General features: G+C 36.0%; 1 protein-coding gene across 3 annotated transcripts in view; it reads right to left on the reverse strand.

Annotated features, from left to right (window-relative positions):
• Window positions 1-26,270, reverse strand: part of ESCO1 (establishment of sister chromatid cohesion N-acetyltransferase 1) — a 32,287-nt gene that overhangs the window by 4,083 nt on the left and 1,934 nt on the right. For 2 of the 3 annotated variants that reach the window (XM_085052674.1, XM_085052673.1), the window contains exons 2-10: window positions 25,464-25,567; window positions 25,107-25,305; window positions 23,181-24,540; window positions 22,421-22,532; window positions 21,193-21,256; window positions 18,992-19,106; window positions 9,664-9,795; window positions 2,938-3,027; window positions 290-433 (exon numbers count right to left, since the gene is read on the reverse strand). In XM_085052674.1, the coding sequence (XP_084908800.1) occupies window positions 290-433; window positions 2,938-3,027; window positions 9,664-9,795; window positions 18,992-19,106; window positions 21,193-21,256; window positions 22,421-22,532; window positions 23,181-24,540; window positions 25,107-25,303 (2,214 nt within the window). In that variant the 5' untranslated portion in view covers window positions 25,304-25,305; window positions 25,464-25,567. Of the gene's footprint in view, window positions 1-289; window positions 434-2,937; window positions 3,028-3,615; window positions 3,739-9,663; window positions 9,796-18,991; window positions 19,107-21,192; window positions 21,257-22,420; window positions 22,533-23,180; window positions 24,541-25,106; window positions 25,306-25,463; window positions 25,568-26,270 lie in introns of those variants that run through there. The other variant, XM_085052675.1, reaches the window with a different exon arrangement.

The raw sequence follows: 26,270 nt of genomic DNA on the forward strand, positions 1-26,270 counted from the left end.
TGTTGACAAGCAAGAGGAGAGCCAGAGCTGCATAACAACAGAGGAAGAAGAATTCCCTCCCTGAAGTATAGCAAGTTCTTAGATGACCAGGTCTGTCTGAGCCAAGTATGACACCATCCATGTGTCTCAGCTCAGTGTCAACCACACAAAAGTGAGTGTGTGTACATTTCAGAATGGTCCACCACCCAAAGTCTCGTTCTCTGTGGAAAAGGCACACACAGAATACTAATTTGCTGTGAAGATCACTAAGCACTGACACAGATTATTTTTCTCCAGTTCAATCACTTACCCACTGGATATGTTCTGCAATTAAGCAGCCGATAACTTTTTTGTCATTTGAAATAAAAAGAAGAGTTTTAGTTCTAGAGTAGCACATGAGAGGAGTTTGCTGAAATCCCAAGTCATTGTCTACCATTTCTCTGATTTCTTCAACCTGTCAAAATAAGTTTAAATGCTGTGTAAGGAACATGTGTAAATGTACATTATTATAAATTTATATTAACATAACAGATTTGTAAAAACGTATTAGGGTATCTAGAACACTGAAAGCTATTCCAGAAGTTAAGGATTAACCTAAGTATTAGGCAACACATCATCCCCATAAATATTCCTTAAATAACACTTGTCTGGAAATAAGAAGAGTAGAGACCTCTCAGTCAGCTTCCATTAAGTCCAAACTTCATTAGTCAAAGGCTAATAGAGAGAATGCAGATAATCAAGTGTGAGGTCTGACATTTTGGAAGTAAATTAGACCTACAAGGAAAGTTAAAGTAGTTTAAGATTTTTTGTTATTTTTAAAGTCTTGAAAGAACTAATCCATTAAAAATTTTGAGCAGATGACAGCAGGCATAGTGCCAAGGCAGACAGAAAATGTATGCATTTGTTTTAAAGAAGTAACTTGTCTATTTCCTTCAGCTTTCTACTCTTCCACTGGGTTTGCAAACAGTAACTGAGACTAGAATTTTGTTTAATATTAGCAAGTTTAGAAGAAACAGATAAACTCCAACATGAATGCAAACGAAAGCTTATATGTGAGCTGGTATTTCACTGACAGATTCCTGAATCTGCAACTGGACATTGGAACAGCCTCTATCACCCCTCATCTCCTGTAAGACAAATAAGGTGCCCTCACCTAGGTGGTACATTACATGGCTTAAGCTTCTTGAATGTATGTTGTAGTTACAATAGTAATGCAAAAGTAGAATTACTGATGCATGAATATCACAGAATTACAGAATGGGTCAGGCTGGAAAGAACCACAGAGAGTCATCTGGTCCAACCTCCCTGCTCAATCAGGGCCATCCCAGAGCACATGGAATAGGATTGTATCCAGACAGTTCTTGAGTATCTCCAGTGAGGGAGACTCCACAAGCTGTCTGACTGATCTGTTCCGCTGTTCAGGCACCCACACAGTAAAATGTGTTAAAAAGTGCTTTAAAAATAAGTTTTAAAAGGTATGAGTTACTATTTTCTCACCTAACCTTCAGGCACCAATCATTTAATGACACATCCAAGTACCTGATTTGAAACATTAAGTAAAACCATTCTTGAAATAAGGCATCCATGGTTATGACAGCTGTAGATTCTCTCAACTTCAGCTACACAGAACTACAAAGAACTCCATTCTAAATGACTCAATTTGCTACAGTCTTCCTTCTTGTTCTTCAACAATTATATTAAAAAAATGAATGTGCAAATATACTAAAATTAGGATAATCCCACCAGAAAAATAAAACTAAACAAACTTATCTGTATTAAACGTGAAAAGAAAATTTGTAGTTTCTTTTCAATTCAGTAACTTGGACTAAAGAAACCTGCTACAGCCACACCAGCAGCAAGAGCTATCTTGGGCATCAATTCAGCCTCCAGAGATCCCTTTCAACCTCAACAATTCTGTGACCCTGCAACAGTGGTACTGTAAAATTAAAGTCCCTATTAGTCACAGCAAATTCCCAGCTAAACAGAATGCCAGGCTACAACGAAATGACACATTAAGATGTATGAGCACAGGTTAGCCAGCAGGACACTGAAGTACCCTACTGCTCTAAATCTCCACTGGCGGTGTGCTGGGCCCAGTTTTAGAGCTTCAAGTAAGACATAAGTCATGGCACAAATGCAGATAATCTAGGAGAGAGCAGGACAATGAATGGAACTCTAAAAAACATTATTTAGGAGTGTTAACTAAGAAACCAGCACATCCAGTCAATCTCCTTAGTGTAAAAAAAACCAGTTTGTTCAAGTCCAAAAAAGCTCCTACAAGGAGGAAAAGAAGGATGTTTTCTATAGCTTTAGCAGTATGATTAGTACTAATGAGCTTAAATTGCAGTATGAAGATTCTATTAGACATTTAGGGAAAATTTCCTAATGTTATGAATAGCGAAGCATTGTAATACCAGTCTGAAGAGGTCAGACAAACCTCTAGTGGTAGAATTTTTAGAAAGTTGTCAGATGCATCATAACCAGAGCAAACCCTGCTTTGGACATGGGAATGGACTAGATGACTTCAAAGTCACTTTCCACCTAATTCTGTTTCTAACAGAAAGTCACCTAGAGAATGGTGCCATATTTGTGCTGTGTAATAAAGTGAATAAATTTCCATTCATTTAAAAATAACAGCAAGTTCATATGACATAAAGTACCTGTCAGACATTCTGCAAACATATTAAAAAAAAAAAAAAAAAAACCACCACCAAACTTTAGAAAGACAGTTGGCTGATGCTCTTGCACCCCTGCCCAGGCCCAGCCCCTCTGTGAAGAGACCAGCAGGGCTTAAGTGAGGTATCTGACCTGTTTGTGGAAAAGGGAACAGAACCACTGCAGTTTTGAGTCCAACTTCAACTGGTCACATGTAAATTATACAAACTTTACTATGAACATGCTCATTATTCATATGAAAACATCAAACAAAGCAAAACATACGAGTCCTTCTCACCGTACCTTTTTAAGTGCATACTTTGGGTCATCAGGAAGGACCATTATTATCTTTCCATCCGGATATTCAGCCAAGATTCTCTCTTTTTTCCAACCCTAAATAAAACAAACACTTATCTAAACCATGTACAAGATACACTTTTACAAACAGAAATGGCAAATTATTGTTCTAGACACCGAATTTATGCAGATATTTCACACAATTTAGCAGCTGCTTTGCTAGAGAAGGAAACTTCAGCTAGCTTTTTTAAATGAGTACAACAGATATGATGTTATTTACACAATAAATTATACAATAACCTAACTATATCTAAAACCAATGTGAAAGAGTCTTAAAATTTCCCGACTAGATTTTTTTCCCCAGAACTGCGGTGCAAACTCATTTTTAAAAACAGAAGTAGCAAATTCAGCTCACATAACTGATTTCCAAACCTATGTAAATACTTCTTTTTCAAAGTCCAGTGAATGGGAGAACCCTAAGTTTTATTTTAAGATTTCTTTTTAACATAGTTACCTCCACAAATACACACTCAGTTTTAAAGTTTGGCATGCGAAAGACCTCCAGGAGGTTCTAAGTGAACTGATTGGCATGCAGTTGCCCAAAATGTAAGGAATAGTTTATTCTGTTACTGATCATAACTGTTAAAGCCACAAGAAGGATACTAGAAAAAAATTTATAACTACCTTCTAAGAATCTAATAGGGAAGGAGACTACGTTGTGTGTATCTGAAGTATAAACATACTCAAAAAAATAGAGGTAATTAACTCTTCTTCAGATCCACACTCGTGGTGAATAATGACCAGTACCTGCATGGAAAAAAACAAAACAAAAAAAGCCACTTAAATCTAGCAAGATGGGACTGGTAGATATTAGAACTCAAGTTGCTTTGCTGGGACCTAAAAATACTGAATACAAAAGTCACTTCAGCCACTAAAAAGGCTGATCTACAAGTCTTATTTCAAAGCAACTTTAAATAAAAAATTCTTTGAAGAAACAATACTGATGGAGTGATTCTCATTGAAATCTGTACCTTCCCATAAAATAACTTTTGACTAAAGACCAAGCAATGGAATGTGGCACTGGATGAATGCCATATATACTACCACAAAAAATATAAACTTCAGTGTTATAATACTTGATCTGTACCTGATTTTATTCACACTGATTTTACTCCCTTACCCCAAGGAGGACAGGAAGAGAATAATTTTAGAAATTTATATACTTGCTGCTAGCCCTGAAACTATTTAAGTATTGGTTTAGCACCCAGCACGGCAATGTTGCAACACAGACACCATTTTAATCCTGTCTGCTTTTTTTCTCTGAAGTAATTAAACAAATTAAGATCCTGCTTGAATTCATATACATCATGGTCTGAACACAAAGGGCAGTAAACAGCAGTGTCATAATATTTAAGGGAGCAGGAAAATACAATTTGGGGGATTTTGACATACTTTTTGAAACTGTCAGGAAAGGCATCAAAAAATCAGGCAAGGATTACTACACTCCAACCTCTAACCTTACTTGTCTCAAATTTTTGTCTTTTTCTGCCTTTTTGCTACCTGTTTGCTCTGCAAGAGCTTTTTACAGCCTATTTTAAACCGTCATGCAGGAGATAAATGCAATGTCTCTGATAATCCTGCCATTACAGCATCCAGTCTGCAGTAAGCCTAATGCAGAAAATTCAACACTAATTTTTAGTTTAAGATATCCTGTTAGTGTTATAGCCAGGTATTTCCACAAATTGAAATCCAGTAAAAAACAGAACACTTCTCAACATCACAGTATTTATGCTTTTAAGCCACAGTGTATTAGCACAAGTCTAAAAATAATTCCGTAAAAATGCAGTAGTTGATTCTGAAATGTATAGGACTCATTATTTTCATTATTGTCCACCTGTTCATCTTAAGTGATTCATATAAAATGGAGACTGATGATATTCACAGGAGGGGCAGTTTCTAAACTGAAGTATTTTGAAATTTTTTCAGAAATGCGAATTTTAGTTCCAGCTTTTTTATAGGTTTCTGCAAACCCCAAAGTCATCCAGATTTTTAGTGAAGCCATTTTAAGCCTTAAAAGTCATATGCAGCTCTAACAGTTTTAATAAGAAAAACCTGTGATTTCATGTATTTATCTGCACCTTTAGTATCTTTATTATTGCTGAGTTTTGCTTCCATTAAATCAGACTGGAAGAAATGCACAAAACTGGTCACAGCTCTGTCATTCTAACCAATTGAAAGTACTGCATCTGGGACCGATCCTATTAGATATTTACAGCAGACAAAATATGCCTTAGTACCAGCATTTTACATGTGGTCTGAAAATTACTTCCAGAACATACCTGTTAATACTTTTTAAACAACCCCCCACTATTATAAAACTTTTAAAACAAAATATTACACTCTGCTAGGTATTTCAATCACTGAGAACTAAAGTGGGACTCTCAGCAGGCAGATGACAAGATTACCTCACTACTGTAAGAAACAAGTCTTATGTCTGCAATATACAGTATTCTACTGCAATGTCAGAAAACTGCTTTTCCTTTCCTTTTTATTGACATTAGTTTAGGACTTATTTACTGTTAAATCAGATGCCCAACCATTGATATACATCATTTGTGATGACCAAAGAAGCTAAAAGGAAAGCTGCTCTTCCCACAGGGATACATGTTCTGCAAGGCCTCAAGTGAAAGAACATGATGATAGCACTCCTCCCTGATACTGAAAGTCTATGCCTAACAACAGATTACCTCCAGCCAGCAGCAGTAAGGCAGGCAGAGATCCATCAGCACAGCTGGGCAGGCTGGTGCTCTAAGGTGTGTATAGGAGCTGCTGCAACACCTCCTCCCCTCCCTGTTGGGACTGTTTATCCTACAAGTATTGTAATTGCTTGAGAAAATAAGGCAACTCTGCAACGCACAGTTAGCTCCTTTTTAATCGACCTCTAACCTCCTCCCAATTCAAACAAGATTAAAGGTTGCTTCTGCTTGTGTTTATTAAGGTGCAACAGCAGCAGGATTACAAAAGACATCATTACAGAAAGGGCAATACAGACAAGCAGTTGCCACCACATAAACTCAATTAAAATTTCTTGCAGAAGATAGCTAACAGTGAGAACTTGATTTGTAATATTATTTTTATGTCATACAGATGCATTACTTTTGGAATGAATGCAAATCAAGACAAGCATGACAGCTTTCTAAGATGGCATGAAGTTCAGCATCACCTTCAATCCCAATATACTATTAACTTTAGATGCCAAGAAGTCAAATATTGCCCCTTTTTTATAATGTGAAAATCATAAGAAGCTCAGAGATGAACTTTGGTGCAGTTACAGCAGAACAGCTGTAAACTTTACAAATTACACAGCCCAAATAACAATTTCCTCCATTTTCTTAAGTTCAAGATATATGAGCTTGAAATACAAACACATTAACAGTAATCACATAGGCACCTGAATCCACAGGCATTTACTAACAAATTTTTGGCTTTGCAACTTCAAAACACCATTAAAAATGCCTGGCTCTTACAAAAAACAGTTTGCAGAAATACTAAGCTGATCCTATGTGGTATCACAAAGAGGATACACAACTGATACAGTGTGGTATCACACCTAGAGAATTTTGTAAAACTGAGTCATGTATCCACCCCACAGAGCTGCTCATCCTGCTGGAGCTAACACCTGATGTGTACATCACATCTCAGTGCACAAACACAATAGAATGGCAACATTTGTCTGTAGACTTTCAGATGTCTGAAAGCAGAAGAACAGTCACACAGATTGCTACATTTGTCTGCAGCTGGGGACAGCTCTCATTTCTGCTCCAGTGCTATCCTTGCCCATCTCACCTTCTCGGTAATTTAATTTGCACAATTCTATTAATAGCAAATGTCACCCTTAGGAAAACCTGCATCAGTCCTTACCAATCTTCTGTTCCCAAATCTAGAAAATGTCATTACACTTGCCAAACTTCCTCTCTGCACACAAGGCCTACAATTTCCTGATCATCTCTATCAGATACCCATGACAAAGCAAATATCCCAATACCACCTCCTTGTTAGCCTGTCCTTCTTCTGGGGGCATCATGGTATTTCTAGAGACGTAAACAGAGTTTTTTACTAGAAGAAGAAAGACAGGCCTTTAAAAAAAAAAACCCCGACCAAAATTTTATTTTGTTGAGGATAATAAATAATTTATTATTTACACGCAAACTACCTTCTGGCTACCCAAAACTTTTTTAAAAACCCACAGAGCAGCTGTGTGCAGGTGGGCAAGACACTGACAGTTCACAGCAACAAGCTCTAGCATGAGAATGTATACAGACCTACTTTTTATGAGTCTGTGAAATGAAGCATTCATAGAACTATGAAGCCCATAACAGGAGATGCTTAAAAGGTAGAAAAAGCTGCGAGAAGTTTTCTCAAAGTCAGACTGGGACCACATCATATGGCATGGAGAATGTGAATGACAAGAGAATGACAAATGCATATAAGATACCTTAGAATGGCCTCTAAATCACATGTAATAGCAAACATATTAACTACATACAAAAGAGCATTAGGAGAGCTAATAAAGTAACATGCCAAGGTCACCAAGACCACATGTTCCTGGACCAGGAAGTCTACCCAAGGAGTTACCAGGACTTTCCCTAGTACACTTTTTTTAATCCCGATGCTACTGTCCATATAACACTCTGTCAGGGAAAGGAAGGCAGTTACAATTTCAACACAGTAAGTACATACAAATATCTAGAAACCTATGAGCCATCCTCCCAACAATCCCCATCATAAACCTCTGAGCAAAACCAGGATAATTAGCAATCATTCTGGTATTTCTGCATGACTAAGAATTAACAAGTAGTCACTTGGTGTACTAATTCACTGACAAGAAGGTTTATCTTAAACTGAAATTATTTTCTACGAGGAGGTGAGAATGTTTCTGTCACAATACTATCAACCAAGAACCACTGACTCCAGATCAAATGACTAGTGGTAAAGACTCATCTATTTAGCATGGCAAAAGTTACTCATCCATAGAGGAAACGGTGTTAAGATTCTTATGAGGGAAAACAAAAATATCAGAGGGGAAATCTCAAGACTCATAAGAGTCCTTCTTTTGCCTCTTAACTCCACAGTTTCCATTCCAGAATAATCTAAATCATGACTCTATGGCTCTACAGCTGTCTACAATGTCACAAAACACACGAGCCTCAAAAGATTATAGACAGAGAACAGTTTACTCACTGAACTGACAATACAAATAATTTTCTTGAGTACACATTGTTGGAAGTTCTAAGAAGAAGGCTAGCAACTGAGAAAACAATAGGGAAAGCTTTTCTCAAATTAGAAGCATACCTAACTCTGTATGAAGTTATTTATGGTTAAAGGCAGTCTGCTCATTCACTTTTATGTTAATTATGTTGTTACCCTAGACATACATGCAAGTGTAAAATTTCAACTCTTTCAACTTCCAAAACATTCAAAACTTCAGAACAGCTTCTTACCTACATGAACATAACAGCTTTAAGCAGCTCATGTGCCAGCTTCTGTCCTAAAGAACTAAACATCATCTTCTGTAAATTATGTAAACGTCTTAGGTAACATTCAAGATCTGAAAGTACTTGGGTGGGGAGGGGGAGGACAAACAGTATTTTATGCTGCCATTCTGATGCACTGAGTTCTATCACACTTTCTGCCCAGTCCCACCCTACGATGTAGCTAACGTGTATCAGAAGAGATCTTTCAGAATGTTCGGGTTATTTGTCAAAAACTAACCATGGACAGAATATATACCAACTATTCACTAGAGAGTTTCAAGCACTTTAGCTATGAAGTTCTATCTTTGTATTTGCAAACAGTAGGATAAAATTGTGCTTGAGATTTAAGAGTAGCCCAACAGCCATTTGGTACCTACATGGAATGAATTAGTGGCCTCAGTTCAGTAATCCTGGAGGTCTTATCTACTCGAGTGTAGAGTACTGAAGGTAACATGTATGACAAAGAAAATAGACTTTGTGGATTCTATTCTGGATTTTAGATATGTCAACAGGCATTTCCTATGTCTTGTAATATCAGCTAGTGTGAAGTAGCTGATTTTACAATACACATGAAATTACACAGAATTTTTCAAATCTGAGATTTAACATTACAGATGCTCTCAGATACAGCACATATAATAAAGTTTTGAAATAATACTTTGTAGTTTACAGATTACAATCCCATTATAAATTCAATATAGCTTCAATATGCTATGAAGTTGTATCAGTTGGATTCCTAGGCAATCTCTCCTCAAGTTACAAGTAATTGATGAAAAATTAATTTCTAAGTCATCTAAGATCACACACTTGCAAAAACAGTACAATCAGCCCTTCATATGACTATTAAGTCAATTGCTGCAAACACCAGTTGTACAGAAAGCTGTATTTAGTACTTTCAGAACAGTGACATTCCTTTGCTTTCTTATCACTATCCTCACACCTCCCCAAGATCAGGCAATTATAGCAGAAATAATATGGCAATGAAACACCATTACTGTGTTAGTATAAAACTAACTATTTTTATATAAAACATATAGCCTGTCCACCACAGCTCTTAAAAACATTTAATTTTCAAAGTGGATGATTTATGGCCTACTGTGATAATAATTTATTAAAACACAATGTAATATGAATTGTAACTAGTACACAGCAAACAAAAGATATTGTTTATGTCTTTTAAAATAGAAGGTTTTCTTACCACATATTTAACAGCACTTATGAACTGGTTGTGGAATAACAGATGTTGGGTTTCATCATCTGGATTTGACACAGTGTAAAGCATTCCACAAATATTGCAGGAAATAGCACCAAATCTCTTCTGTCCTCCATCCTATAAAAAAAGAAAAATAACAAAACCAAACGAACAAATAACCCACAAACCAGGTATTTATCAATTCCTTGCCCAGTAAATACAGTTAGAGCTTTCATTGAACCAGATATCCCTTCTAACAGCATATCTTCTGGAAATCCAATACAAAGGCTAAAATGAGGTGAAACAGGAGAAACAACAAGCACAGAATTTAGAATTTCGTCTTTTAAAAACCCATATATCCTTAAAATGCACAAGCATCAATCACAAGGCAACTATCTAAAAAAAACTAGCTCCACCCCTTATTACTTTTATTTTATGACATACAAAGAACAGAGAATTCTTCCTTCACTTCCCCATCTGCAGAAATATAAACATCTTCCACAAAGAAAATTCCCATATCCAGCCCCACACTATTTGGCTTTCCCTACACTTCTGCTGCTGCCTGGCTTTTTTGGTTGTAAGCTGCTTTGAGGTAGGCCACAGGTGAGCCATTCTCTTGAAAGTATGGAAGGGTATTATAAAAAAACCAAAAGTTATGGAAATAGTCATTAAGATCAACAATATGTCTGCATAGCTGATCACTACCTTTTTTGGTTTTTTTACAAAAAACAAATATTCCAAGGCATTTTTGAGACCCTGTATAGCAGCTACCCTGCAAACAGAAAATCATACCACTCATGACCTTCTAGGTTATCCTCCTACTCTATATGCAACCATTACCAAACTCAGGGCACTACTCAGTACCTATTGCTTTATCTTTATTCATTAAAAGTGTTATTAACTTGAAAACAAGCTCAGATTTTGGAGTCAGTGCCTAATAAAGAGTGAAGAATCAGGTGCCTGGGCTGCCTTTTGCAAAGAGCAAAATAATACCAGTAAGAATGAAGTCTCTAGCCAAAAAGGCATGTTAAAGTTACAGCTTAATAGTCAGCTACTTTTTTTCCTCTTTAACTACATTTGGAAATTGAGCTTATGTAAGAAGCAATAAATGTCACTTATAATTTATTTTAACATACATCACAAGCAACAGAGAAACAAGAAGTTATTCTATACTCTAAACCAGTATACTACATAAGCAAAAAAGGATTTGATGGTGTTTTTTTAACATTAAATTGATCTGTGTGCAGAATTTGCAAGGAAAAGATCACATGAACTTAATTTTGTTTCCTAAGAGTTGGAAATATTCATTGTAAAAAAAGCCTGTTTTACAGAAGAAAGCATTTTGCAACACAGAAGAAGTGTTTACAAAACATTTCCTATTCCTTTCATCTTCAAAGACACGTCTAAGAGCTAAACAACAGTTCAATTCTCCACACAACAGCAACTTATTTCAAAGAGACATTAGTGCCATCCAAAGAGTAGGTATCAGCTGCTTTCCAAGAAGAGACTAAAGGCACAGCAGGCCAGACAAACTCAGAGTTGCACATCTCCTTAGGAGCACATCTATGGAACTCAGCCAAAAGACAGAAGCTGAATCTGGGAAGTAATTTTTTTGAACTACACATCAGTGTACAGATTCCTACTGTATACAGAAGGAGAAACAGGAGTACACTATGTTTCTGAACAAAAAGGGAAAGATGAACACTGAGGCTAGATTTGTAAAGTCAGAATAAGATAAGCTTTCTGAAAGTACAAAAATCAAACCTAACACATTTTATTTCACCTGCAGATTTCATTTAAAGCATCAAAACAAAGTACCCATTCTGGCCACCAAAAGACACTGCATTCTAAGGGTTAATAGCCTAAAGATAAAAAAGGCAGTTCAGCTGACTATCTAAAGATGAACCAACTGAACTGAACTTAAAAATCCTATCTTGAAGATGGAGCACATATCCCCTAAATCCAGAATAGGGTAAATGAAAAGGAAGTGTACTTTGATGCTTGGAACAGATGCCAAAAAACCCCACCATATAAATGAAAAAAATCAGCTACATAAAGCAAGTCTTAAGTGTTTGTACTGCAGTAAGTCCCATAAAATGATTTCTATTCCAATCATCAAGAAGCTCAAGGTATTAAACTAACCTGTAAGTTTACTATCAAAAATCACAAGCCAAAAACCCCTTAGTTATGTGGGAATTCATCAGAAAACTCAAGGAAAGGATATCCTCAAAGTTGTCCAGCTCCCTAGCTTGCCCCATCTTGCCTTGTAAATACAAATGCTGCTTTGCAAGTTTCCAGGAACACATTACTTCCCTGGAACAGTAATGCCATATTGTATTTTACAGTCAGACCTTCTCAGATGCTGTCAGTATCAGTGGCTTTGAGTTTTGGGAGGAGATTTTTTGTTTGGATTTTATTTTTTAAGGATTTCATTAATGTTACTATTTTACACACATTTGGGTGTGTTGATGGGCTACCCACAGAGGTTAATATGAAAACCCTGTTTAACGAATTATCAAAAAAAGCACACTGTAGCATCTAAAGCAATCTTCAGAACTTTGTAGCCCTGATAAATGTGGACTATAGCCTTCAGGAAATACTTCAGAGTCTCCTGAAGACAAGAAGATTTTTGTATAACCAAAATACTACTTCAAAGCCACAATGAGGGACATAATGCTTCAGGCAAAAATTAAAAGCAGGAGCTTTAAAATCCAACTACAACAGACTACAACAACAAAAAAGGACAGGCAGAATAAAATCAGGAATTACAAAGAATGCATTTTTGTACTTCAACAAAACATCTACAGGATCTGACTATTTTTAAACTGATGTCATTGCATAAGCAGAAATCATCCAGAGGAAAAAAGTGCTACCAAACCATAATACTCCATGAAAGCTTGCCTAACCTTCCTAATGAGAAAAGATCAACAACAACAACCAAATAAACAACAAAACACAGTAACAACAAAAGAACAAAAAACAAAAATACCAAACCCCAACAACCTTGGAGCACCTTTTGCACTATGGATGAGAGTAAATATAACTGGGATTTGAAAGGGGAGGGGTGGAATCTTCTCAGCAAACATCAGATACCGGGCACTAAAAAAAAAAAGTGTTGTCACAACTTGTCACAACTAAAAAAGGATGCAAGAGGTTTGACTCTCAGAAGTTGGAGAAATGTTTTTCAGAGCAATATTCAAAAAAATGTGGGGTTTCAGGCAGAAAAAATGTGTTAGTCCATTTACAACTCAGTTTTCTAATCAATAATAAAGAGAAAATATACTTATTTCCTAAGCCAACTCTGCGCATTTAGATGGCAATTACACATTCCCAGCACCTCAAGGAATCCTCAAGTACAGGATATCCATTGTTTCAAGGCTAACTGCAATTGAGCATTGAGATGATATTGCCTTAACCTTCACAAGGGTTTCTTAATTCTGTGTTAGGCAGAAAGAAAAGTCTTACCAATATCTTCTTTGAGAAGGTGCCTATCTGCTGATCCTCCATATGTGCAAGAAGAAGCCCTGCAAGCAAAAAAGGCATTTGGTGCCTCGGTAGGAGATGAAAAAGGGCCTTTTTTTTTTTCTCCTTTCTTTTCTGTCTCTTCAGTTACAGATTAGGTCACCTCCTTCTTGATTACCTAGTATTAGTTAGAGGAAGATTGTTTTTTCCTCTTTTCCTCTAGCCTTTTCACTGAACAGAGAATAAAGACCAGCCAGAGAAACAGGCAGGCTGGAAAGGAAATACAAGCAGCGCAGGAAGAAACAACACAAAGATTTTGGGGCTCTCCACAGGAAATTAAAATGTCAAAGAACACTATTTCAGTGAAAGATGCATTCAAGACTGAAGCTGATGGGTAGATCCCCTTGCTAACCAGGAGGATCAGAAGAGATGTCCTGACTCAGAATAAAATCCAGTCTTCATTTAGAACAAAAAAAACCCAACCCATCACCAGTGCCTCATCTTCCTGAAAACCTATTTTAACAAAAGGATATAAATCAATTTGAAACTATCAAAGTTGTGATGTATCTAATTTTACTTAACATATTTGAAAAAAGAAAATCGAGGGTCATTATCCATCATGAAATTATATCTTCACTGGTCATTGGCCACAGCAATATGGAAAACAATAAAAAGTAAGAAAATAAACCTGCACAGTATTTATGATGGACAGGTAATCCATTCTTAACCTATAAAAAATAATAATCAGGAATATTAGAGAGAGTGCTCTGATGAGCACAGGTTTTGGCTCAGATAAGGTTTATCTCCTTCACAGAAGCTGCTATGGTGCTGTGTATTAGATCTGTGACCAAAACAGGGCTGATAACACAGGGATGTTTTGGCTATGGCTGCACAGTGCTTACACAGCATTCAAGGTCTTTTCTGTTTCTCACACTGCTGTGCCAGCAAGGAGGATGGGGGTGCCAAGAAGCTGGGAGGGGGCAGAGCCAGGATCACAACTGACCAGAGGGTTATCCCATGCCATATGGCATCGTGCTGAACAATAAGAGCTGGGGAAAGAGGGAGGAAGGGGAGGATGTTTGGAGTTAGTGGCATTTGTTTTCCCAACTGTTACACATGATGAAGTCCTGTTTTCCCAGAGATGGCTGAACACCTGTCAGCTGATGAACAGTAGGGAATGAATTCCTTATATTGCTTGGCTTGCACGAACAGCTCTTGCTTTACCCGTGAAACTGCTCTCCCCCATCCTACCTGGGGGCAACGAGGGAGCAGCTGCATGGTGCATAGCTGCCTGCCAGCGTTAACCCGCAACAGTGTTAATGGCCTTGGTGCCTGAATTCCTGGAGCAACTCCCAGCTAATGTTACAAAACATTCTCAGCTCCCTTCCGAACAAAGGATACCACGTACAACCCACCTGAATCTGCAACACAAAGCTGGGTTGCTGCAGCAAAGAAGAAATAGGGAGAAGTGATAAGAAAGGATACCAGCCCTGTAAAAACAGAGCTATCCCAAAGGGCACCATTTGTGTGGGAAGACAAGTAACTGCTCTCAACTACTGAACTCCCTCCCTTATGCTTACGAAGTAGTCACTATCTTGTTTTCACTGGGATTACAGGACTGGAGAGAGGCAGTACTTAACTAATGTGAACAATGAAAGATTGCCCAATCTTCAGAGAAACTGCCTAACCAGACTATGCCAGTTTAAGGAAGAAAATAGCAACTTTAAATGATTGCTATGCTAATTTCCGCAGGCTCATAAGAAATCACTCTTACACTTATTATTTCCACTAAGGACTGAGTTTTCACCTTAAATAAAAATATTTATTTCATCTATAACTCATTTCAGTCAAGGAGGAAACTACGTTCAATTTTAATCAAAATATATGTATGGAAAAATTCAAGTATGATATGCAAATGCGTAAACTGGATTAGCATGCACATCACATCCACGTGTAGCACCAGCTCAAACCTCAGAATCAAAAGTGCCTTCCATCAAGCAATCCTGATACTTATAAAGATCAACTACCTTTAGTCACATTTGCTGGTATCCAGGCATTAACCTGGAGCTCTAGAAAGGCAAAAAAGTCTCCATAACTGTAAACCACCCTTTTATCACTTCACTAACTTGTTTTCACTGTTCATTCATTTCACATATTCTTTCATAAAAGTGGTGACTTATTTCCAAAATACTAGCCAAATTCAAAGGAACAAATATCCTCAAAAGGGAGTAAGTATCCCTGTTCTTCATAGAGTATTACTTAGAACATTCCTTTGTAGCATAAATGCTTTTATTTATTCTTATTTTTATGGTCAAAACTTTGTCCTGGGTCTGATAGGCAAGAAGGATTTTTACAAGATGAAAACAACTGACTTTACTTGTCTTGGTTGTACAGCATCTCTCATTTGATGAAAACTGAAAACATATGCTTTACACATTTGTATTTCTTTCCATTTCAGAAGTTAAAGGAACAGATGATTTCCTATTCAAGTTCTCACATTTGCAAATCACATTCAAGTAATCGCAAATGAACAATTTTAGTGCATTACTCTAAAAAAGTTTCCTATGGAACTTCTTGCAGCCCGATAACCTACCAATTGAACATGTAAATCACGTGTAAGAATATTCACAAATATTCACAACATGCTATTCCACCAAACACCAAGTCACAGATTTGGAATGTAATGAATTTTTAGCCTCAACCATAACTTCTTTCCCCTAGAAAAAGGGATCATACTCTCCTCCGTCACTTCAAATATCACTTCAAACACCACTGTTTTCTGGCACTCTTTGCTTTATGAAGTTTGTTGGAGCATTAGATGCTTTGCTGTTCTCAGCTGAAATTCTGTGCTATGAAGAGACTTGCTTTTTAAGATGTGTGACAGCAAGCAAATCTGAACAGAAGCAACTCATCGTTTGACTTAAATGTACTTCTACAAAATCAAGATAATTTTACGTTTGAAAGCTGCCCAGATAACTAGATGAGGTGTAGCAAGAAAGAGAATGGTGCAAGTGCAGCTACTAAATATTTCTTCTACAAACAGAATTTGTGTTAGTTTACCTCTGTTACAGTCAAATAGCCTTAAAGCTTGTTAAAGACTGTATCACTTAAGAAGAAAAGGAAATGAATCTATTCATTAAAGCAATCATATGGGAGAAGAAGGAAGCTAAATACATCTTTAACGATTAAATATAAAAAAACCAAAGCATATTGTGAAAAGCAAAGCCCAGTTTTACCATAACACCTCTCTAAATATAGCTCAGGAACCAAAGAAAAGATTAGAATACACAGACAATACTGTAACATTCCAGACTGTGAGCCTCAGATACTGCAAAGAAAATTGTAAAGACAGGTGTCAAACTTACATACAAAAGACTAGGAAAATTCAGTAGCAAAAAAGGCAGCAAAATAAAGATATCATATCATGTGGCTAGTCAAAAAAATAATTAGCTTTTCAGCTTTGGTTTCGAAAAGAAAAGAGGATTCTCTGCATATATTAAGATGGACTGGCTTGACTGATCTCCAAAAGAATCAGATCTCACAGTAGTGAGCCCAAAACTGCATCTTTCAGGCATTTAATTTTTTTTTTTTAAAGTGTAACAAAGTGCTAATTAAACATCTCTTGCTAAGAACAAAAGCATTACTTCTCAACTTTGCTTCAGGTAAAGAATAATGAAACTGCTTCTCTTAATACAACATGCCAGAAACTTGAAATAAAAATGATTTCTAGTTATTAACTACAATTTTTTAGACAATATAAATGCTAATTTAAGTGATTTGACCTTGTGTATTGAGACTGCTCTCCACATAGGAGAAAATTCAACCTCAGCAGTTTTTAAACCAAATTAATAGTTTCTCTGCTCTTACAGGATCACTGTGGAACTACTACATAAACACCTTTGAAAATAATTCTTAATAATGGAAAAAAAAGCCCAGGCATTCAGAATCCACATTTTAAAAACTCACCATCGTTTTGCAAGCAAAACTATTAATTACAAAATGAACCTTATTTTATTACATACATTTAATCCTAAATCTTTTGAGCATCTGTGGGAGAACAGAAGTTAATTTAGACACTTTTCACCTTCAGAAACTAGCATAAACATAACCATGTCTCCATCTCCACTGTAACCAAGGTCAAGGACAGTATTTTACAAAGTGGCTTAACTAGTATTTAGGTTCCTCTATATGTTTTGACAAAAGAGCAGTCTTCCCCAGGGTAAAAGAATAACAGGCCAATACCTTACCTCATGTTTTCTTGGTAAACTGAAATACAGGAATTATTAAAATGCTATTTCCACACAATAAAAAGCCTATTCTGAACTCAATGAAATCGAAGGGAATTAAATTTGTATGAAGTGCTGAAATATATAAGATATTGTGAAGCTGCTACCTTCACATTTAGAAATTAAATACAATGCTCAGTTTCCATTCCAGAAATACACACAGAAAACCACAAATGAAGTCTCCCCCATTTTTCCTCATTTTCCCCATTGTTCATCATCGATGAACCTTTCTTTAAAATTTGCTTGGTAAATAACTTTTATTATTGTATACCTAAATAAAAGATTACTCTTCTGATTCTAGCTGAATACAAGGATACTATCAGCACAGTCAGTAACTCACAAAAAATCTCTTTGTATAATAAACACTGCAGAGAGCTACACAACCCCTCTTCAGTACCCCAACAGGAAGTTCTTGCATTTCTTCTTGTCAAGGATCCTAGCAACTTTTCAGCCAAACTCTATTACTGTATGAGTAAAAATTAAGTTAGTTTTACAGAAATTAAAAGGGATATTCTTACAGACCTTTTAATATAGTTAAGATATTTAATCATTCATTTTAATTCTGTTCATCAAATTAATTTTAAAGAGGCAATAACTGAAGTACTTCTTACATGTTAGATACACTTCAATTATCCTGTGGCTGGGCATTCACATGCCTAGATGTATGTAACTTCAGGCAACTGGAGGATGTATTTATCAATTTAGATCTTGGAAATTCTGATTTTAAAATATTTCAATATGGATGTAACAGTGTTCAGAATTCACTTGATTTTTATTCTAGTTAATATTTTCATGTGTATAATCCAAATATTACATGAAAAAAATAACAATTTAGTAACACCTCCAAGTATATATGTGAGAGGCATAATTTCATAAGAAACTCCCTTCCTTCCTATTGGCCTGGATTCCTCTCCCCCTCTAGCCTTTCATTTCTCAAGGATGATCTGACATGTGGGTTATTAAAAACACAAACCAAAACCTCCAACTATCTCACTATCAAGTTGTGTGATTCTACAAGACAGAAGAACAACTGTGTCACTCCCTTCTCTTTTGCATTTTCTTGTTATCTGTATTTTGTAGCTAACAGCCAAAAGGATAAGAATAAATAACCAAACTGGTGCTGCTGCTTAAATATTATGGTAAAAGTAAGTGCATGCACTGGAAAATTTTTAAGTTGGTCTCAGAACAATGGACACTTGAATGACACAGGAACAAATCTGTTGATACTAATTTTGCACACCACCTACCAGATGCACCTCCCCATATAATTCCGAAATTTTAATAAACTGAGAACTTACACATAACTAAAGGCATATTCACTCTCCCTTTTTTCAATAAATAGCCATTCTATTTAAAAATTGCACAAATTTATTTTAACAAGAAACATTAAACACTAAGGCTTGCTGCCACCATTTTCCAATCAACACTAAATGACAATCTGCACAGGTTTTACTTTTACAAGTCATTTACAATGGTGATAAGCAATATGTATCATGATTTTTAGACAAGTTCATTAAAACAGCACTGCAAATTCAGAAGTAATTTCTTCGAGAAGCTATAAGCCTTACTAAAATGGTATTACTTACTGTGATCAGCTGCTTATCACCATCTTTTCCTGCTTCTTTTAGCTTCTGAATATGTTCCTCAGATGATGACAAGTTACTGCATTTTGATGCTAATGAAGGATTTGACAATGGAACCCTTGAAATACAAATACATTTCAAGTTAGAAATGGAACTGCTTATACACACCATGCTAGATACTCAAAACCGTTGTGATTAGAGCAAACTTTCCCAAGATGCAAATCCAAATTAATTACACAGTCCTGTATATTTTAATCTGGAACTCAAATGGAAAAAATAAGGAAATAAATGGATTAACCAAAAAGTACAGTTTGTAACTACTCTAACTACAAGACTTTCTTGGTTGATGAAAAAAAAAATATTATCAAGTGGTTAGGTTAGTGACAACCATTAACACCAGCATTTAAATGAGGAACTTTCAGAGCATGACCCATGGTGCCTAATGCTACGTATTTCCAATGTAAGGTTTAGGTATCTGCCAAAGCAGACCACGTAAATATTATTCTCACAAATCTAAGTCAGATGTCAAATCTCTACAATTAAAACTTAATCTCTTCTAACAGCTGGCAGTGAAGGAAGGAAGAAGAGGACCTGAGGAATAAATGCATGGGTATCACCTGAATCTCACTCAGTTTAAACTTCCCCTTATCACAGCTGAAAGAAACATTGGAAAGCACTATCATACATCACCAACAAACTCATTCTATGAATATTCCGGGAGGGAAAAAAAAAAAAAAAACAAAAACATTCATTCCAGGTTTGGATAAAACTCGTGGAGATGTCAAAGCAAAACACACACAAAAATACATATACTTCAACTAGGTATTCACATATTTTCTGTTTTTGAGCAAAGTAATAATATAGCACCAAACACTTAATTGTGGCATCTGCTGTAGCACAGGTAGCAAATTAATCCAGTGAGATTTTTAAAAGATTAAAACTCTTGCCAGGCGTTTTTAAAACAGCATTTTTTGTGCTAAATCAGGGCAAATTTTTTTATTCCTCTCATGTGCCCTAAAATTTGCATTAAGTAGCTATTTCGAGGTTTGCCTTTTCCTGCTGCAACCTTTTCCTACAAAGCCCTAAAGAGAGCTCCACTATAGATACGCACACAGATGACACATTACTCTATGTTATGGCAGGAGTACCACAGAAAGAAAGATGGCTTAAATCTTGGATATCATATATAAAGCAGGGTAAGAAAGGTCTCAGAATTAAAATATATATCCAGATAATAGTAAAGCAATTTGAGCTTCTTCAGGTAAATGTAATAAATTTAAGTAGATACCATAAAGCTGTTTGGCAGTTGAGAATAAAAATATTAAAAACAATCAAAGTTTTTAATGCTTGTCAATAATTTTAAACCACTCATTTAGCTAGTTTTGCATCTACCTTACCATCCATCTTCTGAAAAGTTCCATACTAGTAGAGTTTTTCAACACGTACAAAAGGGGTGGTTAGTCAGAATTGTTACTCTGGCCTCAGACAGATGTACTGAAAAATAACTGAAACATTCCTTGTCCCCATTATAAATACGGAAAACAGTAAGAACACACTGACCACTGCTTGCTGCTCAAGGTATCCAGGTACAAAGAAATTTTTGTCTTTAGCTTGTAATTGGCTAAAACCAGAGCCTATGTCAGAACTGCACAAAAACCACAGCAGTCAACATGACCAAGACTAAAATACAAATTTGAACTGTAAGACAAACTTAATACTAAGAGCTTTTTCTTTTCAATATGGCTGCTGACACCTTCATGTCACAGCATCACCAACATTCCAAATTAAATCCCATCTTCCTCACCTAAAAAAATTTCACATGTACAAGACTCCCATAATTCAAGGAGTAAAATACTCCTCCTGATGTAACTGAAATAATTCAGTAAGTGAAAGTCATGTTTCCCTTCCCCTACTCTCTGATTCTCATCTAATTTGAAGAAGTGACCACTATAAATGCTTTTCCAACTCTGCTAAATAATATTTTTGAAATAAATAAATAAATGTGGAGCTACAAATATCTCAATGATTTTTTAGCAAAGCAAAAACATCCCTTAATGGGGTAAAATGAAAGTCTGTTTTTACAAAGGACAAGTCACTTATTTGAAACTAAAAAAATTGAGGCTGGGAGACAACAGTTTTGTAAGAAATTCTCCCACAACTCTATGCAAGGTTACTGTAATTTCATACTGGATGAAATACTATACCTGTTCTCAGATTCAGAAGTTTGACTTGTAAGTGAAGTTTGCATCAACTGCGTGGGAGCCAAATCTACAATTAATGAAAGATTATAACTTCATTATAAAGTTTTTAGTTGCAAAAGAAATTTGAGTTACACAAACAATGATTTTCAAGCAACATACTCAAGACAATTTTGCAATCTGCTCATGGACAATAAAAAAACATTCAAGTTTGAGGCAGTATTCACATGTTTCTCCAGGTGTACTTAAGAAAAAGGCATTTTTGTCCAACATTTCCACAGCAACTCTGCAGAACAGTATGCCAGCAGCTAAAAAAGGCCAGCAGTAAACGACATAGAAGTTTAAATTATACTGACACACATAAATAGCTCTTGACAAAGTACTAGAATCATAAACTTATAGTATGCCCCCATCTGAGGTATGTTCTACAACACTTAAGGAAAAGAAACAATCAAGAACAGCAAAAGAAAGAAAGAGTATTTTTAGAATTCTCTAACAGAAATTAGAGTGTTTACCCTTCAGTAGTATCTTACAACAGCAGGAAAAAACCCCCAACTATTTAGTAAAGCTAAATAGCAAACCAGTGCACCCAAACAAAGTTTCAGACTAAAAAAAAAAACCATGAAAACCACAAAACAATGCTGCCCACTACCAAGAACAGAAGAAAAAAAATAATGAAGAGACAAGTTAGTGATTCATTGATAATATTTCTTAAGCAAATGTACTTAAATCAAAATATTCACATCACACTCATTATAAGCTTTGACAAACTGCATTCACATGCTGGTAAATGAAGACTATGTAATAAAAACAGGAGAGTGATTACTCAATTAATAATTTGGTTAAGATCAAGTAGAACAATTTAGAAGAAAGAAACGCAGATGTTTATTCAAAGGAACCAGAACACAGAATTAACAAAAACCAAGCCAAGAGAAGAAGCCAACTGAAATATGGAAGTTTTACTGCTTTATTACATGGGAAAGGAAAGAATTTGGTTGGGTTTCCTCTTTTTCCCACTTGACAGACAAGAGAAAAAAAGTACATTTTGCTACTACTCAAGTGGCCCTGAGTGTGACACAAAGCAATACAAAACCCCTGGTTAACAATTCCAGCCCCAGAAGTTTAGTTCTGCTCCAGCAATATGTTACTCCGTGAAACACTCCTCTTAAAGGGAGACTTATGCTTCCCACAGAACTGATCAAACAAAGTGGCAAAATTAGTAGTAAATAGTTACCTTGAGGTTCACTTTCTCTGGGTTCTTTTTTGAATTGTTTTGGTGGTCTAGGAGCTGTAACACACTTTACTGGAGAACTTTCTGGACTTGATTCCAAATGTAACCGGAAGTTCTAAGCAAAACAGAAAACATTAAATAAAAAAGTCCCATCTATTCAATGCCTTTAACCTATTAACAAAACCAATAATTTAGGCAAGTATTAACATTTTGAATACAGTCCCAGTTTTCTGATTCCTGTCTTACTTTAAGCAGACAAAATGCAATTGATTAGCTAGTCCATATTGAAATTTGTGGTATTGATTTTGAAAAAATCTTTTCCATTTTATATATAAGCTCATAAAGTATTTCCTGTAGAACACAGTTGTCCTTAAAATCCTAAATTTTAATAGAAATTCATTCAGGTAAGGAAATGAGGCAGAAACAAGTGTTTTTCTAACACAACTTTGCAGAACAGAACAGTTATGCAAGCTGAAGTCATAAAAAAGTGTCCATATGAATCTGTACCAACTTTGGCTCCAGCACAGAATTTTATTGATCAATATTTAGTTAGCAACAGAATCTAGGAGGATGAAATCCATTAATTTTTCAGCTTACTATCACCCATCTATGATAACACAGCAGTAAATCTTTAATACATTTGAAAATTTTAAGTTACCGTAACAGAAAGTCATTGTTAAAACAATTCTGAGCATGGGATTCTCAGAAAACACGGTAGATTTAGAACACCCTCCCACCATACACCATAATTAAAATAACTTACCTCATCTGGTCTTGGCTCACATAAATGTTTTGTCAAGTTAGGCAACAAACCATTTTCTGCACCTTTCTTTGTAGGCTGTTTTGTTTCTAATGTCAATTCTTTAGCTGCAGCTCTTTCAGATGAAGGATCTGATTTCTCCTGCACACAAGTTGTACTTTCATTCTCAGAGAGTCTTGCTGACAGCTTGCCTTGTGCCTTTGAAAGCTCTGCCTCTGCAGCCATCTGACTTGCCTCTGAAACTTCAGGGAAATCTTTTAAAAAAGGAAGCTTGGGGGCATTTGGAGAATTTGAGTTACTTTGCTTCACATTACTAGCTTTCAGCAATTTAATTTTGGTCCATTTAGAGTTTTTGTTTGAGGAGTTATTTCTACCATTCAGAGTGCATTTGACAGGCATTGCTTTTTTGCTAGGGAAAAACCGTTTGCACTGAGTACTTTGACTGGGTTCTTTCTGAGTAAGCATTTCACTGTGCTGTAACTGTGTGTCATCATGCTTTTCTTCTGTTTTGCTATCCTCGGCACTAGGGGAATCTTTTTTCACTTCTACTGTATCTGACTCAATCTCACCTGCAATTTCTTCACAAAGTTCAAGGATGCTCACCCTTTTGGATTTTGCATCATTCTCTGGTTGATCAGCCACACTTGTTTCACTCACAGATGGCTGTGAAGTATTTTTTGGTTTTGTAGTGGGTTTTATGTTCTGATGTGTTTGCTGCTTTCCCTTAGATGCTGTAGAATTTGGCTTAAGAGAATCAGTTTCCCGTTTCTTTGTGTTGCTAGAATTAGGAGATATAGGGCCTGTTGGGTCTTTCTTGGCTTCCTCAAGACTCTCATCAGGACATGATGAGGACCCTCGAAGACTGTGTTGAATGCTACTAGAATTATCCTTTTTCTTATCTGCTTTACACTTTTTCTCTTTCAGAGAGCTGGTCACTTCTACCTGTATTTCTTTATCCTCGTTTGTATTGTTTGGCTTTATCTTTGTGTTTTTCTGTTCCGTTTTCCCTCCAGCAGATTTCAGTGGTTTTGGTGCACCACTTTTTGCTTGGCTTTTTGCTTGGTTACTGTGCTTAACTTGGGAAGTTTTTTCTTCTTTAACTTCTCTGCTGCGCAGGGATCTTGCAGGAACATGTGTTAACTGCTGCAGTCTCTGGGATCTCCTCATTACTGGCTCGTTTGGCGCAATTACACATTTTGACTTAGGAATTTCTTGCACAGATTTTTTCTGGCATACCTCCTTATTTTTTGCAGATTTAGGTTGCTGCTGCTGGACTGGTTTGCCAGGTATTGTTTTATTATTTGAGTTGAATGCAGATGATCTTGTAGTCATGCGTGTTCCTGCTTCAGGTTCACTGGTGTCACTGAAAAATTCGAATTATTGTTTTTTCAGCATCCAGAAAGTAGAATTTGTCATAAGATTCTTTTTATTCCTCCTCTGCCTCTTTTTTATTTTTCTTTTTTAAAACATTATCTCTTATACTCTCAATACTTTTAGAAGAATTTTCTGCAGAAATATTCCAAAAAAGTATTCATTTCCACTTGGTTATTCTTAAACATTGTATTTAATGTTTTTTATGCATGGCAAGACTGAACTGTGAACCCCGGATGAATGCTTTTTAATATCTCTAGCAGTTTTTAATCACTGACACTTGTGGCTTTCAAATGAAGTATTAGCTTAGATAATATTAGATTTATTTTTGCTTCAGAAACTTTTTTGAAGGAGATCTTTCTGGATTTCAAGACACACGGTTCCAGAGAAAGATCATGCAGCAGACAGCATACACAATGATTTAGATCTGATCTCCCTTCTAGCACTATTTAACTATTTTGCTGTACCTCTAACTCAGATTCCCTCTGCTTGACTGTTTCTGCACTAATGTAGTCTTATCAAGATAATGTAGAATTATGTATTTTTTTTGTCACTGACCTGTTTGATTTGACAGAGGTTTTGAGTACAGTTTTTTCCTGCACTGCACACTGATTGGGCTTTGATTTATTTGAGCCATGTTTTGTACCCGACACCTCTTTTTCCTTCTTCGACAAAGATGGTTTGCTGTTCTTGTCCAGCTTTGGACGTTTAGCAGAAGGCTCTACTAACATAGACTTCCTTTTCTGAGCTGCCATTTCTGTAAAAAACAATTAGATTCAGTTTTTAGACTCTTTGTCAAATGTCATAACTCTTCACTTTTACACATTCACTTTTCCTTTTGTAGCCAGATCATGCTGTGATCAGAAAGCAAATCATCAAAGCAATCACAAATGAAATTACACTTATTTTACTTACAGGTTTTTACAAGAGGCAATCGATGTTTAGGCCAAAGTAACTTATCAAGGTGTGCCAAGAGCATTCCTTATGCATATGCTTACAAACAGGATGTTTCATGCCACCTATAAAGAATAGAAAATGTTCATGCAGTAAACGCTTCATTAACTTCCTTCTCAGACTGAATTCCCACTGTCTTCCATCCCCTTAAACAATGCTTAGCTTTAAAATTTCATTGATAGGGAACTAAAAAAAACCCAAAAAACAAACCCAACAACCAACCAAAAAAACAACCTACAAATTTTATTTTTTATTTCCATATCCTACAATTTTTGGCACTTTGTTGTCTTAATCATTACCCTTTTACCTTTCAAAAGGTGGCAAATAACAGTACAATTCAAAAGTATGTTTCTCAGCCTTTTACCTTTTTCCAGAAAATAGTGTGCTGCTCTCTTTCAGAGCCAACAAAAAAGTGGGACTGCTGTCAATCCTGTGCCTCACAGCAACAATGAACAAACCTATTAGACTCAGTTACCAAGTTTTGTGGCTGCTACAACAGAACTTCACAGACAACAGCAACCACCTACAACTGTTCTTTCTAATAAGACTTAAGCTAAATCAGAGAAGAAAAACCTAGAAAAAGCATTATTAGACAAGTTTTGCCTAGGGCAGTTAAAGACAATGTCTTCATGAGAACTGAAATGATGTTAATTATGCAGAAGTTACTCTGCACAAGAGTCTAAAAACAAACAGAGATTCTTGATAAAAAAGTCTTCACAGATTTGGTTGATTATCTCTTCATATAAATTTCTGACTTTTCAGTTCCTT

This window comes from Lichenostomus cassidix, chromosome 2 (assembly GCF_008360975.1).
Source record: "Lichenostomus cassidix isolate B80296 chromosome 2, HeHo_3.0, whole genome shotgun sequence".
NCBI classification, from domain to species: Eukaryota; Metazoa; Chordata; class Aves; order Passeriformes; family Meliphagidae; genus Lichenostomus; species Lichenostomus cassidix.